Source organism: Lasiodiplodia theobromae (genome assembly GCF_012971845.1).
Source record: "Lasiodiplodia theobromae strain AM2As chromosome Unknown scaffold_36, whole genome shotgun sequence".
NCBI classification, from domain to species: Eukaryota; Fungi; Ascomycota; class Dothideomycetes; order Botryosphaeriales; family Botryosphaeriaceae; genus Lasiodiplodia; species Lasiodiplodia theobromae.
In genome coordinates, this window is record NW_023336515.1 from 12481 (window position 1) to 34038 (window position 21558).

The 21558-nt window shown below is 52.5% G+C and overlaps 4 protein-coding genes across 4 annotated transcripts; 2 read left to right on the forward strand and 2 right to left on the reverse strand.

Annotated features, from left to right (window-relative positions):
- Positions 1-7866: 7866 nt before the first annotated feature.
- Positions 7867-9344, reverse strand: LTHEOB_10072 (Thioesterase superfamily; the record flags this gene model as incomplete). The annotated part of the gene is made up of 3 exons (XM_035506677.1): positions 7867-8382; positions 8438-9104; positions 9157-9344. 3 exons carry the CDS (start codon positions 9342-9344, stop codon positions 7867-7869), a joined length of 1371 nt encoding a protein of 456 aa, XP_035368110.1.
- A 6855-nt stretch (positions 9345-16199) lies between these two features.
- LTHEOB_10073 (uncharacterized protein) lies at positions 16200-16973 on the forward strand (the record flags this gene model as incomplete). Its single annotated transcript, XM_035506678.1, has 1 exon — positions 16200-16973. The coding sequence occupies one exon, from the start codon at positions 16200-16202 to the stop codon at positions 16971-16973; it is 774 nt and encodes a 257-aa protein (XP_035368111.1).
- A 655-nt stretch (positions 16974-17628) lies between these two features.
- Positions 17629-18882, reverse strand: LTHEOB_10074 (Diaminopropionate ammonia-lyase; the record flags this gene model as incomplete). The annotated part of the gene is made up of 1 exon (XM_035506679.1): positions 17629-18882. One exon carries the CDS (start codon positions 18880-18882, stop codon positions 17629-17631), a length of 1254 nt encoding a protein of 417 aa, XP_035368112.1.
- A 1567-nt stretch (positions 18883-20449) lies between these two features.
- On the forward strand, positions 20450-21307 carry LTHEOB_10075 (2-hydroxy-3-oxopropionate reductase; the record flags this gene model as incomplete). The annotated part of the gene is made up of 1 exon (XM_035506680.1): positions 20450-21307. The coding sequence occupies one exon, from the start codon at positions 20450-20452 to the stop codon at positions 21305-21307; it is 858 nt and encodes a 285-aa protein (XP_035368113.1).
- Positions 21308-21558: the final 251 nt, after the last annotated feature.

Below are 21558 nucleotides of genomic sequence, written 5' to 3' on the forward strand. Positions count from 1 at the left end.
CCATCCACTTGAGCGCCTACATCTTACGGTCGGGCAGGCCGGTGATTGCCGCGCTACGGCACAGCGGTACCGACATGGCGACAGGGGCGGTTACAGGGGTTCTTTAGAAGCTATCGCAACGGCCCATCCATCAAGAAAAAAAAAGCCAAATTATTAAAAAAAAAGAACCTCTGCCGCGCGCCTCGGCTCTAGCGCCATTGGTTCCACTAGGGACGCAGCCCAGAGCGAGCTCTAATACATATGCGGCCTGATTGGCACTAGCATCCACAAAACAATCGTCGCTTCACCAGGCTTTCCTACTCTACCATTTCTTACATCGATTGACATTATGCCACAAACACGAGAGGTTACGTATAAGCCATGGCTGTTCGCAGAGGAGCAAACACTTTTCAGCATTCGTAAATCCTATCCCACAAGCACTTGGGACACGATTGCGCACGTTTTCAATGTCACGCATGGCTCCGAACGCCACCGTACGAGCTATGCCCTACGTACGAAATGGTCTAGGATCAATCAATTACGACTGCAGCGTCATTTCCAATCTCGCCTTCATGCCCATACTCCGCCGGTCCCTCTACGCACCTTGCAGCCTCGATTACCTGGAGCACGTAGCAGAGAGGATGGCGTTCAAACGAAGGTAAGCTGGGAAGCTTTCACCGATTCCATGAGTGCCTTCTTACGAGCATAGGCTGCCCCAACAGCAACTGCTCCCATGGGAGACATTTCCCAAATTCACGCCTTTCCAACGGTCTATTTACCTCCTGTTGGCTGGCCTTCTGAATTGGTTCCAAGGAAAGGCTGTTAACAGAGCGAAGGAGAATGGTCGGTCTTCTTGAGCAACGTTATACTTATCATACCTGGACTTCGAGCGTTCCTTTGATTTTGGCATGTATTGCGCCTGCCTTGACCATCTTTTCCGAGACTAGACCGGGTGTAACTGCGCATATCAATGAATGTTTTTTACAGTCGTCCTTGAGCCATTATCCTGTCCCTTAGAATATGCACACCTGCTGGCGACGTTATTTAGAAGCTATGTAGTACTCACGTCCATCCAGTAATTTGATAAACAGGACTCTTGTTTGTTCCATGTTCAAGATTGTGTGGAGAGTGCTCTCAGTTGAATAGTGAAGGCTTCTATTTCCCTTTCCCTAACTTTTCTCTCGTTTCTGTCCCTCTCTAGTCCGCTTGCTTGGGCTACCGTCGAGTCCAAAATATTAATCCAGCGGAGAGCAGTGTTAGTGTTGAGACAGCCAACTTAAGCGCCTAGTCGCAATGATGACAGGCAATTTAAGAGCCTGATCGAAATTGTGACGGCTGATTTAAGCGCTTTATCGCAGCTGAGCACAGGCTATTCTTAGCTTTCTCTATAAATTAGTAGCAAAAGGACGCACTTACAGGTCTCAATAAGCCCACGCTGATATTTAAGTGACACCAAATCTGAACTTCATCGCTCGCGGAATCACTATACAGTCGGCAAGTCGGATTAAGTATAACGTCCACGATAACATGACCTCTCGCGCCCACCTTGTAAGCATGTAAGCTGTTGCCCATTTTCTTAATTAAGAACTAACAAGGTGATTAAGCGCGAATGCCTTCATTGCTAGGACTGCGAAAGGTGGTCTGATTGGGACTTCCTTCGAGACTTCTTTGCGCGAGAGGAGCGCTTGGTCGGGTACGCCAGAGGTCTCGAAAATCAGGTTCGAAATCTTCATCTCGCCCTCGCACGAGGTGCACAAGACGTGTAAGCCGCCACACATGCTTGTAACGGTCTGGCACGTCAGCTTAAAGAGATACGAAATGTGCACACTACCACACAGGCAGAGCTCGCTCTAAAGGATGACCGTCTAAACGGCTTCGAGTTGGACCTACAGGACAGGCGACGGCAGCTAGTCGAGTACCAGTCGGAGAGCGCCAAGGATCGCGAAATGATCACGAAGATGAAGCAATTTCTGAGTGATTTCATCCACGGAAACGTCGAGGATGTCCTCGACTCCTTAGAGGAGTGCGAGGAGGTGTTAGATGCCTTAGGGGAAGAGAAATAGAAGCGAGCAGCATCCTCTGAAAGGGAGCCGCACCAATCTCTCAGAGATGAAGGGAGCGAATAATCTGGCGGCTGTATAATATTACCTAGGATCGCTTTCTATACTTGAATAACTTCTCAGAGTAATAATTATAGCATATTAAGTCCCTATAGTATATTCTCCGAGTAACTCCAACAAGCTCTCGCGAAAATTTACAAGGTCTAGTACGTGTAGGTGGATTTTACGACGGTAAAAGTTAAGCGTAAGCCCTCCTATCACTTCGTCCGATTTAATGTCTTCCAAAATCGAATCTAGGTCAAATAGTGCTGCTTCTCGCCACCGAAAGGCGCTCTAAACCTGAATATGCCGATATAGGTTATTTAGCCCTTCTAGTACTACATGCGCCAGCCGGCTTCTTGTTCCGGACACGGAGAGAATCTTTAGAGGCTCATCAGCTTCGCGGTATAAGATAAGAAGCTCGCGGACGTTAGGTATTATCTCAAGCTGAGCGGGATGATGACTCAGAAACATAAGCTACTGAGCTACGTTAACGTGCCGTAGACCTTCTAGTAGAATAGTTTCTAGCGGAGTGAGCCTTATTAGAGGATCTTCTAGCACAATGCCGTGTAGAATTCTTTCGTAACAATTAGGACAAGCCCCATGTACTCTAATAAAATCTTGGGCACATTCTTTGTGGGATAAGTGATTGCTGGTGCACGGAACTATGCTTACGCGCTCGATAAAGAGGTCTCGATTATAGACGTAACACTCTGCTTGATCTGGTGGCCCCATCATTTCATCCTTAAAGCCCGAGTCAGCTAGCAGCTCTTCTAATACATTTATCCGGTAAAAAGGATAAGTCGATCTCGTTTCCAGCCACGTTCTAATGCATGCTCTGTGGAATTGATGCCGACCACCGCACGGAAGTTTAGTAACGACTCCGTCATGGAGACGATCAGTGCAAATGGCGTAGTTCTCGTCGTTATCCGGCTGGTCTTCTTCGCTGTCTGACTCGAGCATAAAATAGAGAGAGATCGGGGGACTAGATCTCTTAAAGCTCGTGGTTTCTTGTGAATCACCAATTTACGTATCGGTGGACTCGTCCTCGTGCCCACTAGCAGGACTGTCTTCTAGAATGGACTGTGCTTGCTCCGTCCTGTAAATCGCCTCACGGTTATCTATCAGGTCCGAGCCGTCTTCGAGAACAACTGTTAAGAGATTAAAGCCAGGGGACCTAACTGTGCCGTTAGCAGATTGATTGAGATCAGCGAAACAGTTAGAGCAGAGATAGTTTTGGCTTAGCAAGTATGCTCTCAAACAGCGCTCATGGCAGTAGTGTCCACAGCAAGAGAACAGAGCGTATTCCTCATATCGCAATATGCGATGGTCGCAGGCAAGACAAGGAGTTGAGAGATCTGCCACAGCCCTATAAAGAGTAAATTAAACGCCATCGAAGAATATCAGACGTGGTGCATCAAAAATTAATTAAGACATATTTCGTAGAAAATATGCAGGTAATTGCATTAGATTTCGAGAATGCAGAAGTGTGAATGAGGAGTGCGTCGAGATATAAGAGCGCAGCAGCAGGTGTGTTAGCCATCTAGGCCTTATAAGCAAGTAGAACTGTTTTTGGCGAGCTAAATAGTTTCTATATACTAAAAGCACGTTTGAGCTTTCGTGCTTTTGTCATATACCGTTATGGGATTAAAGCGCAGACGTAACATTGCTAAATCAACACGGAATTAAGTTGATGTGGTTATATAAAGACAGGTTGATATCGTCCCACTTGACATCAAGCAATCAAGCAATCAAGCATCATAGATTACTCCCACCGCGATGGAAACGAACAGCCTTGGGGCTGGCCCGACAATAGTTCGTCCCGACGTGTTGGCAATGATGACTCGGAAAGAAGTCTTTCCCCAGCCCGGGACATACCAACGCCCTCAGACCCAGGCATCCAGGAAATAAATGAGCGATACAGGGATCGTCCGCCTCCAGGACCTTCGCCAACCTCTCCTCAGTTTGTAGATGCGTTGGATAACCCTACAGCTAAATCGCCGCGTCGTACTGCTGGAGCTCAGCGCAGGAGAGCGTAGTCGGGCCCAGGTAACACCGGTAGCCAGGCTGCTGAAGCGGCACCGTCTGCATCTCACACTGAAGAGAACGTAGCTTCTGGAACTCAAGGGGGCATCCTTAACACGGCTAGCTCCGCGGTCCGCAGTCTGTTTGGCTCGCAAGCTGGTGACTCCACCAGGCAAAGTAATAGGCGAGGCAACGAGGACCGTAAACCGCCAACGCAGAACAACACTGGCGCCGATGCGGAAGCAGCAGCCGATAGATCCCCGTACCCAGACATCTCTACCCAGGCACAGACTGCGTTAATGGGTCCATCGCCGCCTACGGCCGACGATCGAGGCCCACCAACCTCTACCTAGAATGCAGATGTCCCGATGCAGAATGCACCACCCATCAGAAATGCCAGCCGGCCGGCCCGGCAAGACAGAGAGGCAGTAGAGGTAGATGACGACCAACCTCCACCTCCGGTGAGAAGAGGATACAGAGAAGGCTGGGCATGCGACGATGGCGTGTGGAAGCAAGTAGTAGCCTACAGACCTCGGGGCAGCGGCCGCCAGGTCATGTTAAAGAAGAGAGCTCCAAATCGCCAATATTAGAAGTACGAGTGGGTCGCTGCTCATCGCGTGGGAGGCGCCGCTGTCGTAAATGGGTACATCGCGCGCATTCGCGCGCATACGATCAAGCGGCGTCGATAAAGTCGAGACTTTTCGGACAGGCAGCATCGATCTTCTTCGAGAAATGACCGATAACGATTACGAAGGCATTATCGGCATAGCTCCTGTGAGAAGGTATCAACATAATGAGTTTGGGTGGAGGAGGATGCCTGCTCAAGATGTGCAAGTTAAATTCCGTGGACAACGTGATCTTGTTTGGTATCCGAAATCCGAAATAGCGCGCCAGTTTGGACGGGAGGTGATAGAAGGAGACATCGCGGATTTCTGGCAGAGATCTGGGATCGATCCGCCGGTGATGAATCCGCCTGACCTTACCTATTGGTCCGAGGCAGACCAACGGCGCTCGGCGGAGCACGAGGAACCAGACCGTACTATTTCCGTCGGAACCTGAAGCTCAAATTCCCCGACGCCCTACCCATCGACAGGCTCAGCAGCAGTATACTCACCAGCGAGACCAGCAGCAAGTCCAAAATCTAGCCCAGACGCGGCGAGAGAGAAGCGGCATCGTAAACCGCATTGCTATATCGAGGAGGGGCATTCTCACGCCAGAACACACTCCAGCACCTGAGCGCCCCTCTGACTTGGAGCAGACTCCATCTGCTGATGCCGAGTTCCAAACGCTACAAAACATCCTTCGTAGACGTCCAGAGCTCCTAGGGCGAGTGCGAAGCATGGGGCTGTGAACTCTCTATTTATTGTAGAGAGAAGACTTGTGGGTTTATAAATTGTAACTGCTCTGCGAAAGCCACCAAGTCATAACTACTTTTCTTGTTTACTCTTTCTTTTTCCCCTCGATTTAGCTATTCCCCCCCCCCCCTTTGTTTTTCTCTTTTGGAAATGCAGTCTCGATACAGTTTTTATTTTCTCTTTCTTACAGTCATTTGTCTATATGTTTGTCTAATGCAATGTTAAGTATTTGCCCAAGGCTCTCTCTTATATTCAAGTATCTAGTCTGGTTTTGTAGCTATCTAAATAGTTTTAAGAACTAATGCCTATGACCTTCTGATGCGTTGAGACTCATTGTATATTGAGGAAGTTGAATATAGCTAGGCAACGCAGCATGGGAAGGGAAGGGCAGGAAGGGGCAAGACGAAGTGAGGTGGGGGATCGCCAAGATCCCGAAGGCAGCATTGCGGCACAGCAGAGAAAGAATGGGGGCCAGAAGAGCCGCTAGGGCACGGCGATAGGGATCTAGAAAGGCCCCGGCAAATTTCGACAAGAATTCCTTGTTTTATATGCAGATCCAGGTCGTATCAGCCATTTCTTAGCTTCCACGCGGTCGGAAGAATATAGAATTGGGCCTCTGTACTAAAAGCCCGCTGTTTGATCACGGCAACTGAAACAACGCCAAGAAATCTGGGGCTGTTATTCAGAAGCCTGCGTGCAACAATAACCGACGCGGGCTGTCCTGGACCGTGCGTGGCTGTATATCGTCGGAAGCCCTGTGTGATCATCCAGCTGGAGCGACCGCTGATCGTCGCAGGCTGCTGGTCGCTCGTTTAGAATGTGATAGCAGCGGCATTAGCACAATACTTATCATCCCACGCACTCCCTACGGCACTACTCAGTGCTCCTCGGCTCTCTCAGTCTTGGCCCCGCTCGCCTAACCACCACTGTTTGCATCGCAAACTCGTCTTGACTGAAACATAGTCGCTGGTAGGAGGAGCCCGAGACTTATGGAATCTGCTACTAACAGATTGCAGAGTATAGGTAACAGCGCCTCACTCAACCTGATAATACTATCGCCTTCTTTTGCGATCACGCATTAATCCCGCCATTCCAGAGACCTTCGGAACACAATGAAGGCTCACGAGAAAAGACAGCTGGGAACACTGTGAGGAAGCTCAAACCAAAGGATGGTATTGCTATTAAGAAGAAATCTAAGTACAAAGAGAAAGAGAAGAGACGGTGAAGGAGAGGTGGTCGAGTAGATATACCGACCACCCTCGGCGCGCTATGACTAAGCTGAAGGAACAACGTTGTTCCGGTTCCTGCCTGACCTGCGGAGCCGCTGGGTAGCCACCCGGCGGTCCGATCCTCTGTCAGTGCCTTGGGGGCCTGACATTAGGAAGGAAGCGGAGGATCTTATTTGTCCGGCGAAAAGGTGGGCACTCCACCCCTCTATAAGCCCTACGGGAGGCAAACTACGTAGGTAGTATATAGACGAGGTAAAATCAACCAGCCAAGCCCACTCAGTCCTCATGCCACTCATCCAGTGCCGACAATACTACCTCGTTTTCATCACCCAGTGCAACATAATGTCTCTTCTCGAAAGGACTGATCGAGCGTGAAGAATACGAGGCTGGCATCCAGCTTAATCCTGGATGCCCCAGTGAGAGGTGGATTTTTCTTTCGGTTGCTGACTTGAATTTGGCCCATCGCTTCCTATGGTTCGGTTGCCAAGGGAATCCCAGCTGGTAGCTTGGTCCACGGCCAGACAAGTGATGCAAGCCAAGTCTTGGTCTTCATTCGCCACAGAAAGAGCAAGGGGCGGAGAGGACCTCTGCTTGCATTATCGAAAGCCTGAAGATCTCGAGTTCTGGGAGAAGTGAAGCCACTTGCATCGACCGATGCATTCGGTAAGCGGCAGGATCAGTACAGATACAAGTGGCTCCATTTCTCCCAGGCCCACTGATCCTTCAGGCCTTGGCTACGTGTCGGGCTGGGATGTGCATTCTCTGGCCCAGTAGCGATCCAGATCCCAGCGTCGTCTTTTTCAGTCCCCTCAGAGCATGATAGCAGATCTTGGGAGGGAACATTTCGAATGAATTGGCGTACGATCCCCTTCTGGCATTCGCGCTTGGAATGGCGATAAGTTGTGGAACCGTCGGGGTCTTTCAGAGGTGGTGATATCCGTACCCAGTGTAGACCAGCATGCCATGGCGTTGAGTCGCAATGATTGCCGCCGTGTTCGTGCGCTCGCATGGATCGCAGAAGTTGTTGAAGGGTCGAGTCTGCGATAAAGGATACGGAGTGCACGGGACCGCGCTAGTCCCAAAGCAGAAGAAGGTGGATGTGAGGAAGGGGCGATATGGCTATCGATAACACGGCGTTCCTTCCTTCTGACGTCATGCATAATTCATTTCTCGTTTGTCTCAGGCTCGCGGTGTCGCCGCATTGCCGGCTCCCAGGACGTTGCAGATCCAATTCTCCTCGTCGTCGCATTTCTTTCCGCTCAACCCACACCTCTCACGCCTGGCCAAAAACTCCTTGATGCCCTCGGCGGTCCACAGCTCATCTGGTTCCGGCGCCTGAAACCTCAACTCACTCCACGACAACAGTGCTCCTTCTCCGCCATCACCCACCCAGTCGCAGATTTTCCACAGCACGACGACCAATCTCTTCACCTCCTCCACCCTGACCCAGGTCACGAGCGCCAAGTCCTGCTTGCCGAACTGCCTCATGATTGTGGGGTAGTCGAAGGCGCTCAGGCGGCGGCAGCAGCAGACGAGGTCAGCGAGGAGCTTCTGGGTGTTTCGAGCGGGATCAGCGGTACAACCGGTGGGCGAGGACAGAGGGAGGCCATAGGAGGCGGCGAGGATGAGGTGGATGAGGATGCCTTGGAGGGTGCCGAGCGGCCAGGCTGCCGGCGGATTGACGTCCCATTTGTCCTGCATGGCCGAGTCAGTGCATCGGAGGGGAGAGCGGACGAGACAAAGGACGTACGCGCTGCTGGTACAACATGACCATCAACCGCCTGTGCAGGTCAACTGCGACAACGCGGGCCGCCTGGTCGTCGCAGCCGTCAGCAATACCGCCGCCCACCCAGAGGCTAGCCGTGACCATTGACAGCAGCAAGAAGGGCGGTTCCTGCTCGGGCCGGAACGACGCTTTGTGGAGGAAGAGCCACTTCGGGTGGAAGACCTGCCAGTACGCACTGACGTGGCGTCTGATGGTGGCAAGATTGGGGAAATTAGCCCAGGTGTGGCTGTCGAGCGAGAAGTCGTTGGGGACGAGCATCGAGGCGTCGAGAGCGAAGTGTTGGGTGGCGTACGACAGGTCGGCCACGGTAGGATCGTCGAATTGCGGTTGCGGGAGCAGCGCTCGTGGCGTGAGCTGGCCGTCGTCGAAGTTCTCGACAAAGTACGGATGCGTGGGCGTGGGCGTGGCGCTGTCGCTGCGGGTGCTTTCTTCAACAACCAGGGCAGGTGCAGTGTTGGCCCGTCCCTGGCCGTAGGTACAGGCCAGGCTCTTCTCGGAGCACGTGCGGCACGGCGTGTTGCCGTCGCAGCGGGTCTTGCGGGAGCGGCAGACGTCGCAGGCTTTGGCGGTCCGCGATCTCGTCAGCTCAATGTCCTCGTCGTGGAGCTCGAGATGTCGACGCAGAATATCCCTGGAGACGAATTAGCTCCAGGCCCGAAACCTTGTTTGGACAGACGGATTACCTGCGGAAAAACTTCCGCGCGCAGTAGTTGCATGAGTATCTGGGCTCCTTGGTGTGCTGTTGGGCATGCCGATTCAGGTGCTCCTTGCGGCGGTATGCCGACCCGCAGCCGGGGTACTCGCAGCGGAAGACGGCCTGCGGATCATCGGCGGCGACCTTGCGTCGTTTTGCTCGCGGTTCGTGGCTCATGATTCGCCAGTGCGGGCGCGTATCCCGGCGGAAGCGGCCCCAACAGTCAAGCAATCGCATCCGAGTGGGATGTATGCTCGTGTGGAGGATAGGTACAGGTGGGATGCCGAATGAATAAGTACCGACCATACTAAGCGTTTCCGGTGGCACCCGATGGGATGCCGGTGGGATGACCAAGCAGCCGCAGCTTATGTAGTCGCCAGGAGAATGCCCCGGCTGCAACACAGCCCCGGAGCTTGGTCGCTTTGAGAGACCACGGTTGAGAAGCGTCAGACTGGTCCGGACGAGGCTGCCGTGTCCAATGTTTATTGCATCACTGTCTTCGACCTGCTGAGATGCTTGCGCACGGACCCGCATCTATACGAACGCCCGAAAGGGAAATGCCCGCCTCCCTGGAAGTCTGCTCTACATCTTGGTCCCGCCCAGGCGTGGTCACATCAGCTTCCATGCAATCAACGTGGGAACATAAGGACAGGTTCGGCTTTTTTTTTTTTTTTTTTGGCGTGGACGCAATAGGGTCACGGTAGACGGCAAGCTTACGCGAATTGAAATCTGGACACTCTTTGGCAACAAATTCTTCAAAGCGGCCAATTTGAGAAAAGTCCTTGCCGCGCATTGGCCACATTTCAAGTCGCGTAAGCCTGGCGGTAGGTCCTGACCCCAGCTCAATGTACCGACTATCTACCGGCTTGGCGGTGCCTTCCTTTCTGCTGCTTGTCCAATTCACCCACCTGCCGTGCAAGCTGCTCGGTACGTCACGCACTTGCGCGGTGCTACGACGACCGACTTAGAATCGGTTCGCTTCCCTACACCCCCTACAACTACGAAGCGACGCGACCGACAAATGGATGCGACCGACGAAGCGACGCCACCGTAGGCGACCCTCGACGCGAAATTCAAGATCGAAACGTCGACTTCCTGATGACCCGCCTGCACGGCCACGCCTTCTACCTGCTGCACGCATCAAGCACGAAGACACTGGAGGACGCAATAAACGGCCAAGATGACGCCTGCCAACCGCCTGTCACGAACGCGACATGGTCGATGGGCTGTGCGATCGCCTGAATGAACGCTTCACAGACACTCTCTGCAACGCACGCCGAAAGAACAGCTGGAAGGACGTGTGTTCGGCCGTCGGTTTGACAATGAAGATCACGGAGATGACGAATGAAACGACTGCGAAGAGTCTCTGGCCCCCGGAGTGGAGGTGGGCTCTGGTCGTCTCGGGGAAAACGAGGACGTAGTGAAGAGACACGGTGGTCCGAGGCGCTTCCGTTGCCATTTCGTCGCGAATACCGCCACTCCACTCATCAGGTAGCAGGGCGCCGACCGGGAACGCCCTCGCACCGTTGCTCGGCGCCATACTCCACGATGAGTCGCATCTGTGGGTTCAGAATTAAGGCAACGGCTTCGCCCGTCCGATGGGTCTGCAGAGTTTCATAAGCGGTAGCAAATCGGGATACGCAGGGCTTCACATCTTGAAGGAGTAAACGGGATTCTGCTGCAAGAGCAGGATTTATTGAATGCCGAGCACCACGAATGTCGTCCTGCAAATTAAGAGAATACACTTGTGCAAATCGTGGAGCAGACTGGATAGACCTCACCACCAACAGAGAAAGCCTGGTGATGATGATGCACGGCGCACGGTTGCGGCGATGATCGCCATCGAGTGAACGGATTGGCTGGAATCGAGCAACGGATGATTGACGGGGTGACACGAGGAAGTGAGGGCTGATTTGCCATCCCGAGAGTCTCGATTGGATGGGTAATCCAAGGGCTTGCTTGGCTAATTGCGGAAACGAATGCGTTTCTGTGTGATTGTTCGCAATACGCGTGTTCCTCTAGTATAGCCAGATACGCGTGGCGGCGTCTGCTTCTTATTCCCTCAATAATGTTGGCAGGATTGATGCCTCCTGCAATTTCTGAGGCTCGAGGAGCTTTATTGCCGGCCTCGGCTCGTAGATCTGGTGGAGTGTCGTAGTCGTGTTGCCAGCGGCCTCCAGTGCCTTGAAAGATGATGTTATCTTCTAGGCTAGTGGTGTTATTATTTTCTTCTTTACTGCTGGGAGTGAAGTCGTTTTCACCCCCTGAGCTTTGCTATTCGTAAAGGATAGGTGACTGCGGAGCAGAATCGAAGTGATCTTCGTCTACGGAGGCCGCCTAGGGTGAGTGCGCCTCGTGGGGCGAATGTTGGCCTTGAGCTGAAGGCTCAGGCGTAGGGAGAAGCTGGGCATCTAGCTGTTCTTGCTCCTTGTCAGGCGGCGTGGATGGGCCGTCCTGTAGTGGTTGTGGTTAATCCTGCTGCTGTAGTTCTTTTACACGTGTTTGATAGAGCTCTTCATCTTCAGAGGAAGATTCCTCGGACTGAATGAGGTCCTCTATGTCAGGCCCCCAAGGCACTGACAGAGGATCGAACCGCCGGGAGGCTACCCAGCGGCTCCGCAGGTCAGGCAGTAACCGGAACAACGTTGTTCGTTCGGCTTAGTCATAGAGCGCCGAGGGTGGTCAGGTATATCTACCTGCCCACCTCCCCTTCACCTTCTCTTCTTTTTGTCTTTGTACTTAGATTTCTTCTGGATAGCAATACCATCCTTTTGGTTTAAGCTACCTCACACGCGTGATAGGACGATAAAGTTCCAGTTATCCCAGTCCTGTGACGTCCTGAGGACGACTAAAGGCTTGGAAGAGGTCATAGTGGGTGGTGCTGGACGACGATTGGCGTGTGGGGCTGATGCGACCGGAGCAATAATGTGTTTGGTAACCACTGGCGAGAGCGGGTGGATCCACGCACTAAACTAGCAACAAGGCCGAATAATATGTAGTGACTAATGATGATCGTCAGCGAGGTTTGATGCTCTGGAGTTGATACTTCGAGATTTGTTGATGATAGAACAGTATGGCGAGGCAAGACTCGCAACTGTGTGCTGATGAAGAGTTTTCACTCTGTGAAACGTTGTCCGTATGCCGCGGATCAATAGGAAAACACTTGAGAGTGTCGGGAGGAGTATTGCTTAGATGGTAGAAGGCATCAACGCAATTCCGGGCTCCTAACTGTTACACTGGGTGATGAAAACGAGATGGTATTGTCGGCACTAAAGAGAAAGAAAAGAAGAACAAGTAAACCACGGTAGTTGATATACTATCTAAAGTACTATCTGGGGGATGTACTGGGGATGAATTAAAAAAAAAAAACATGGCCGGGCTACGACGACTGAGCTACCTGACACGGCAATGCACATGACAGCGGCGGGATTTCGACGGATATTGAGAAGACGCGACCACGTTCCAGGCGCGCAGCATATTAAAAACAGAAATTGGAACAACATGAGGATGGATTAAACGATAAGTTGGGATGAGCATGGAAGCAAAGAGATCCGGATGAGAACTTTTAGAAAAGCGAGATATGAGATCGGACTACAAACGTAGTCGGAATGAAGGATCTTGGAGACATGCAAAGCGAGAAGGATCCAGTCCAGAGCGGCGAAAGAATAGGAGAGGGCTGGGCATTGTTTGACTATTCCGTGCATCAATACTAGATACCCTATGCGTGCAATCCGAAATCCAGCTTTCTGTATTGCGTGTGTAGTTAAGGACTTGAACCGTGAAATATACATGAGAGGGTTCGCGAGAATGTGACATACACGAGTGACAAGTAGCAGGGACTTCGGATCGCGGCGCAGGTCTCGAATTCAGCTCTTCTACACTGGAACTCGTTATCCGCCTGCCGCCTATGTGGGGCTTTCAGCATGAGAGAGACTTTCGGCGCATTCCGTATTTCAGCACAGAAGCGACGGCAGCGCAACATTCGTTGCCCTTCATGGGACGACAGGGGACTAGAGCACAGCCCGAAGTGGGCCCTGTCAGGGTAGCGAGTGTCAGATGTGATGCATAACCGGCGAAACCGATGCGGTTGGAAAATGGGATTCCGACAGAATCCGCAACCGCATCTTGAGCGAGTCGGTGGGAATCTCGGATTCCTACGTGGCACCCAGGATGAGGTTGGATTGGTTCGAGGGGTGAGCCGGGCTGCAGGCAAGGATCGTGGTGGGTAGTCATAGATCGGTCAACCTCAGGGGGGCAGATCATGCAAGGGCTCCCTCATTTGTGCGATTGCCAGCCAAATCCCGATCGTGGTCCAGATAAGGTCAGATTATAAGGCCGTCCATAGCGCCGTCTCTGCTTACTAGATCTGGAAAGCGACGTCCGCAAGATCGACGTTGCCACGGCCGGGTGGGACAGGCACGAGACGAGGAATCAAGCTGTGGAGAAAGAGGATGGCGAGCTTCCGGACACTGCTCCGTAACGGAGTGGATGAGGAGAAATCGACAAGAACGAGAGCAAAGGAAAAGTAGTACTACGTAAAGATCAAGTGAACCAAAAATGCTCTGCGTGAGCGTTTGCGCATGTATTGTAAACCTGAGCAAAGATACGGAGATAGCGTGGACCGTGCTGACAAACGACGCTGCTCACTCTCATGTCGGTCAAATTATGGAAAGGTGAGGGGCAACGGGCCGGCGGGTGCGAAGCAGTCCTAAGAGGTGGGGGTTGTTGGATCGTTAGTAGCATCCTTTGAACATTTTTGTGTCCAGGTGAGACACACATACCTCGAAAGAAAAGGTGAAGAGCCGCCCTCGCCAGAGTAATCGGAATCGAATGATACCGGGATACGGTACGCCGCGTATTGCACTGAAGTGTCACACGCTTGCGCATGCACACAATCTTCGCCCTGACTCCCATAGGGGTGCAGACCTGCGCAAGCGCCACCCGAAGGCGGTGCTGCCGGCTGGCCCTGGGTTTTCTGATGCCAGGAGCAGGCGTGTTCACGCCAGGCCCTCACGGGCAGCGGCCAGAGCGCCGGGACGAACCCAGGCGATGGCGGGTGAAGTTGAAGATTACTCCGAATTTCTCATTTGCATGCAGCGACAGCCGAGCGAGGCGCGGTGTCTGTTTGTGAGCAAAGAAACGCAGCATTGGCGAGGGCGGCGCTTGGAGGAGGAGAGGATGAGTCGATCGCCGCGAGGAAATTTAAGCAGGCTGACGTCGGTGGGGTGCACATGACTAAGCGAGGATTCTGCCACCGCCCGCTGATCCGGCCGCGACTGCCGTTCGAAACGCCGCGACGCTTCTTCGTTCCGCCTTGCTGCCTGGCCTGGCCTTGAGCTGTGCCGCTTCGTGCTCGACAGCGTGCAAAAGACCAGCCGAAGCTGTGTCCGGACGCTACACCCGCCGCCGGCTCGATCATCGGCAGACCGCTTGGATCCCTGTCAGCCATGCAATCCCCTCGTGCATTGATTCGCGATGACCGGGGCAAATCTGCATCCCCATGACCAAAATCCCATCTGTGGCGAGTCAGGTTGTCAGCTCGCCATGAGCGTGCTTGGGCGCCAGTCTGCTCCTGGCTACCTCATTGCACTCTTTACCGACTTCATCCTGCAATTCTTCCTACAATACGGCATTGTCTTCCCTTCCCTTAAGCGGTCTGACTCGACATACGTGGACACGTCCTAATTGAAAAAACGATCCACGTCTGCATCGACGATGTGCTCGACGTTTCAGTCGACGATCTGTGCGCCCAATTCTAACAACACAGCCTTATCCCGAGTTCCCTGTTGTTTCATGACATTTGCTGGCTTGGGATCATGGTTGAATCTCGCTTCACGGCCGCGGCAGAATGTAACCATGAGGGGTTTTGATGGTGGCGGCATCCAATCGGCTCAAAGCCATGCTCCAAAGTACCGCACTCGTGGCCATAGCTCATTCATCACAACGCGGGTCATCGCCGATGGCTCAAAAGTCGTACGAGGAAAAGCGGACATGCATCACGTATTCTACGGGCATTAGGTTCTCAGTATCCATCCCTTCTGATAGGAACCTAGGCGTCACCCCACGACAATTGGCTTGAAAGAACCGGGTACCCCTGGCTGGCGGCACAGCCTGCCGCTGAGCCACGTTACTACAGTCCGCATGTCTGCTTCCGGTAGCCCATGACACGAGCCTCTCAATGCCAATAACGATTGTGTGCCTCCGCCGGCATTCTGTGTTGAGGGGTATACAGCTGATCTGCGGCACTTCCTCAGGGCCCTCCTATACAGCGACTTGGCCAACGACCGTGCTGCATTTTGGAAGTGAGCCCCGCGAGAGCGACGGTATCATCATCAACGCGCGGGGTTCCCGCCGAATGTTACACAGACCGCCTGGGCCACACATTACCCGTGTATGACGTATTCGGCATGACATGTCCAAACAGATGGACGTCAGTCAGTCGCGGCCTGAAAGACTAGCCTCAGCAGCTCGAGTTAGGATTGAAGGTTCCTTGGCTATGTTGCAATTGACCAATCGGCACGCCCGGGACGCATCAGCCTGTGTGGCTCTCTCCTCAGCTCGAAAAGCGGGCACTTGGCCGTTAGGGACCCAGCAGAGTTCGCTCTCACCCGCGGGCATGGATTCGTGCCGGACGAGTTTCCTCAATCGAAGTCCCGGTCCGTGCGGAAGCGCCAGAAGATCGCCAAGTTGTGCATCGAATATTGTTACGAGGATCTCGGTTTTCTCAGCAAAATGCCATGTGCACGAATCCAAAATGCCATATCGGCGATACGCCTGCGTCGGGGCATTCCTAGCGCGAGGGCACAATGGCATTCTGACTTCCGTCATGCGATTAGGGCACCGTGCCCAGAAGGTCTCGCCATGGCTGTTGGAGCTAGTGTCATCGAAGGTATAAAACTGTGCCCGTGTTCCGGACATCGCGCTGCTGCATATTTCATGTGCCGTTTTGCCTTGAAATACCGTTTCACTTCTACGCCGTCCGTGAATCTTTGCCTCAGTAAAGCTTTGCCCCAACGGCACCTGATCACCGTCATGTACCACCACCAACACCAACCGTCTTACAATCCGTATGCTACTCCGGATCCACCACAATATGCATCCCAGTATGGCAACTGGCCAGAGCAGCCTGGGCAACATGATCCGATGACCCCACATTCCTTCTCTGGCTCGTTCCATCAGCAGTCACGCTCGCAATATCACCAATACCCCCAATACCCGCAGCAATATCATCAATACCCTTCGCAGAATCAATCGTATTCCTCGCCAAACCAGCAGTATAACCCACAGCCGCAACATCCATCTCCAGCACCGCACCTCCAGAGAAGGACGTCGGCACAGGAGCGTTGGGACAACTACATCACGAGCGCCGAGTGTTCAGATACTCTGCAAGGTGGTACACCTCACCTTCCAATACACCAGAGCAACTCCGATCCGCTGACAGCCAATTGTAACAAAGCAGACAACCAGATGTATGTCCACCAAGTGACGTCGGAGCTTGAGCAGCGTGCTCTTGCGGATGAACGCCTTGAAGGCCTCTCGCAACAGCACGGTGTCGAGACACAACATGCGCAGCAGGCGGAGCGCGACCGCCGCTTGAGGTGGGCCCAGGAGATGATCATTCAGAACCCAGCTCTCTGCGCCGAGGTCTACTGCGCCATGTCGAAGCTGCCGGCGTCTAGGAGGAGGGGATCAAGCACGGCTGTGCCTCCGCCGCCGAGTAGCAGGAGTAACAGCAACTCCAGTGTCAACAGCAGCAACTCGTCGTACCGCAACAGCCCTACTATCACGACCCTACCTTCCAGGTGAACCTTCCGGGTGGTTAGTAAGCGGTGGACATGCAGGAACCACGTGTCAAACCACGGGTGATCACTTACTCTTCTTTCTTTTCACTTTAGCTTAGAAACCTTGTCAATTTATACCCATTTGAACTCCGTCCCTTTTGTTGAAATCTGAGTCACGTGAGGGAAAGCAGTAAGTGGGTGATTAGTTGATTGGTTGAACTAGAGCTGGGGGCGCCGGCTGCATGTTATCTTATCCGACTGCCAAGGCGCTAGCCCTGTTAGTCATCAGATCACGAGACCATTGGCCCTGCTATATACCGATACTCAACACTGACCTCTTCAGTCTGGGTGTTTGCGGTCAATGCGTGAACCTGACGGGCCAAGCCATGTTCGGCTGCAGTACCTCCATCGAACCCAGCAGCCCCGGTGTCTGCTCGTATGTCTCACAGCATCCAGGATTAAGCTAGATCCCAGCCTCGTGTTGTCCACCCTTGATCAGTCCTTTCGAGAAGATACATTCCTGTATCTGTGCTGGGGTTGGTTCGTCTTGCCGATCTCGTTGGTTGCTGTAACCACTGCCATACTTGTCGCAGCTATCATCGTCAAATTGCACAGAGATGTTTGGTCCAGCATCTTTGTTATCGCGCTATCGAATTCGCCACGAGAGCAGCTACTGCAGCCTACTGAGAGAAGCTTGCCTGCTTCTCAAATACCATCTCAGGCCCGGTGCCCACAAGCTTCTCGTAGATTTCAGGATCAGTCGCACCCTCAAGCCCAAAAAGTAGAACCCGACTATCGCTGTCTAAACCCAATTTTCCACGAAGCGATAGATCTTCACTGGCTCTTAGCATAAGCCCCATGCTTGCCGCCGAGGATTCTCCACACACGACAGGAATATCCTGTCCCAGCCCGGTCGCTAGAGCCTTCATGCCATCGACAGCGATTGAGTCTGGCACAGCAATGAAGTCGCTGGCAAGCCACAAAAGGATTTTCAACGCCGCGGGTGACGGGGTGCGACAAGCTAGACCGGCCATCAAAGTTCGGAGATCGCCCGGAGAGTCCTGAGGTCGCCCTTGTTTCGCGCTCTGAAAAAGGCAGTCTGCCGCTAATGGTTCTACGACAACGAAGCGTGGAAGACCTTCGCGGACCGCTGCCTGGTTTTGTTTGAATCGAGTGAAGAATCCCAGGAATACAGCCGCGGCGATGCTGCCCACTCCACCACACACAAAAACGTGAGTGACTCTTTCAAGTTCCGGGATCATGTGAAGTGCCTCCTCGACAACAACCATGTATGCGTTCATCACATGCTGAGGAATGCCACTGTCGAAATCGCTCCAGGAGGTGCTGCTGACGAAGTGCCACCCGTTCATTCGCGCGTCTTCCCTTGCTCTCTCGACCGATGCCTCGTACTCTCCATCAATGCGAATAACCACGGCGCCCAGTTGCTGCATCGCCTCTGCACGACCGCTGCTCACGTGGTTGTGGATGTAGTCGACACAACGACAGCCGAAAATCTTTGCTCCATAAGCAAGGCCTCTTCCCTGATTCCCGTCTGTAGCAACGCAGACGGTGATGCGTTGAGTGATTTCGTGGTATCTCCCTGACCGCAGCTCGCCAGACGATGGGTGCACACCTCTGCGCAAAAATATCTCATGCGCCAAGATTTTGTAGACGGCGTACGGTGCACCAAGCGCCTTGAAGGACCCAAGCTCCGTGCCGAATCTCATGCTCTCGTCTTTGAGAAAGAGTTTGCTGATTCCCATTTGGCGGGCGAAGTTTGGGAGATCTCGAAGCGGTTGCGGCTTGTATTCGGGCCAGCTTTGTATCTCGTCGACGGCTTGTTTCCAGTTGCAAAGGTTCTGAACGCATACCGAAGCATCATTCTCGGCGGCTTGGTTGAACCGAAGGATATTGGAATGGTGGGAAAATTCCATTACGGTCGAGAAAGAAGAATGTCTTGGTCTGGGAATAGCGTATTACCAAGGGCGGCGGAGCAAGAAAAAGCACAATGGCCCCAGAAGTTGGCCATTGCCGAGTGATCTTATATATCTGCAAAGCTCCCAAGATTGCAATTCAAATCAATACTTTAAGACATCAACATTCAACCAATGAAGACGTGTTTGGTGAAAGTGGTTGGGATATCTCGGCGGTTTGGAAGGGTCACCGAGAAGCAACGTCACGAATATACCGAGGTCGCTTCAAGGATGCGGCGCTACTTCATATGCATCTCGGCGAAAATGACAACTTCACCGACAGAGACTGAAGCTTCGCGATGATTCGCCACAATACCATAGAACACAAGCATTGGGGAAAGAAATCTGCTCATTCAGGCGGTCAAACATACATAACAGTAGCAGGAATACGGAGGAATGGCCAAAGGTGAGACAGTTTTATCTCCTGATTTCGAATAAGCTACAGTGCTAAGCACTGCCCGAGCCCGGCGTTCTTAACCAATCAAGGACGGCCTTTCTCCTCCAGCGATGCTAGGTTCCTTTAGTACTGCCGAGTGTGGGCGATCAGGGTTAGTCGAAATGGCGTCGCCTCGTTTGGTAGCTTCGCGATCTGATTTATTCTTTTTTGTAAGGCGTTGAGCAAATTACATACGTGTAGCCGAGCAAAGTCGGGGCTGTCTGGTACCTGTTTCCTTCGTCATTGCGCCCCAGCGCATTTCGAAGATATACCCTGGCTCACAAGACGCAACAGAAGATTCATGGTTTTTCCAGTAGCGGTTACTCATCAAAGCTGGCACCTTTGTAATGTTCATTTACATGTTTCTGAGTCTATCACCGACACTTCGGACTTCATTTGAGCCTAGGAGTAATCCCCGCTGCCTGTGATTATTTCTGTGTGGATCGCAATCATCAGTTTATTCTTGTAATCTGGCACTCATCTATAAATAAAGTGCATGCCCTGTAAAAGGGCTCGATATTTGGACATCACGAAGAACCGATAGGTAGTTCCCAGCAGAAAAACTTCATATTTGGGAATGGTAAACTTGAATCGACGTGAATGGAGCTTTTGAGAACTGATAAATTAGTAGGCACAAGAATGCCTACATGCAGTCTTGTTGCGATCCAGTATGGTGTGTTTTGTACTTTGCACCATGCCTGCGAGAAGTACTCTAATGGCTAGAAGATCCTTGACTTATGTGCTGGCAATGAGGTATTGGCTGGCCATTCAATATGCAGAGCAAATATCCAATGTGATACTAAGTAGGGCCGAGCTCACCTCGATGACGTCAGCAAAGCGCTCCCCAAGACTTAGTCAACCAAGTGTTAGTCAACCAACGAGCGGTGTCGTCCAGGGTGTGATGTCGTTTGCAGGGCGCGTCTCACTAGTCGGCTGAGATTTTTTATCACGCTGAACGTGTTGAAAACGCTCTGGTTTCCTTTTCGTTCACGCTGCTACTTACCTTCACGGCATCCAATTCGAAAGCAACACAAGTCGTCGGATTTCTCCCCAGCATCTTATCACTACTCAAACGGCTACACTGCCGAGATAATGCGCGTCGGCTTCCTGGGACTTGGGGTCATGGGCGTGCCTATGGCATTGAACCTATCCCGCAAATTCCCTCTGACCGTTTGGAATCGAAGCTCATCCAAATATCCTCTTTTGACCCAAGCGGGCGCAAAGATTGGCGAAACACCATCCAACGTTGTGGAATGCTCCGAGATCATCTTTTCTATGTTGTTTGATGGTGCTGCAATCAAAGCTATCCTCGACGACGACTTCAAGCGAGCCATGCGGGGCAAGATACTCGTCAACAGCAGTTCCGTGACAGTCGAATGCAGCCAATACCTGGCGGAGCAGATCAATCAAGCCGGCGGCCAATTCATCGAAATGCCTGTCAGCGGCAGCAAAGTTCCCGCAGAGCAAGGTCAACTGGTCGGCATGCTCGCCGGCGACCCTGAAGTCGCGGAGCGGGTCAAGCCGATCGTGGAGCCCATGACGAAGGCTGCAATCTTCTGCGGGCCGATCGGATCTGGCCTTAAGACGAAGTACTCCACCAATCTCTTCCTGATCTCCATGACCGCCGGCCTGGCCGAGGCCATGAGCCTTGCGCAGGCGCAGGGGCTAAACCTGGAAACCTTCGGACAGGTGCTTGATGCGGGCCCGATGTCGTCTGCGTATTCCAGGTTAAAGATCGCCAAGATCATCCACCAGGACTGGTCTGCCCAGGCCGCCATTAAGGATTGCTACAACAGCACACGGCTTATCCATTCAGCCGCGCAGGAAGCCGGTATCCGCTCGCCTATGATCCAGCTCTGCGAATCGTTGTACAAAGAAGCGAACGAGTCCGGACTCAGTGAAGAGGACATGATTGCTGTTCATAAACTAACGCAGTTGGCGAAGCGCTGAGATATTGATATGCGCGAAAAGGAAGTCAACCATTCGTCATGTGGGAGGAAAAGCCACGTCTTGGATCTTTTTGTTGTTCTATGCCGGCCATGTTCCCGAAGACTTGATTGTTCAGAGCTAAACAATAGAGATTTGTATACCTAGGAAAATAATACAAGACGAGAAAAGTCTGCATGTAGCCACGCGATTCTTATATTTGTCATCCTACTTGAAAGTATTTATTTCTCGCACTGTGTACCGCAGTTGCTTTA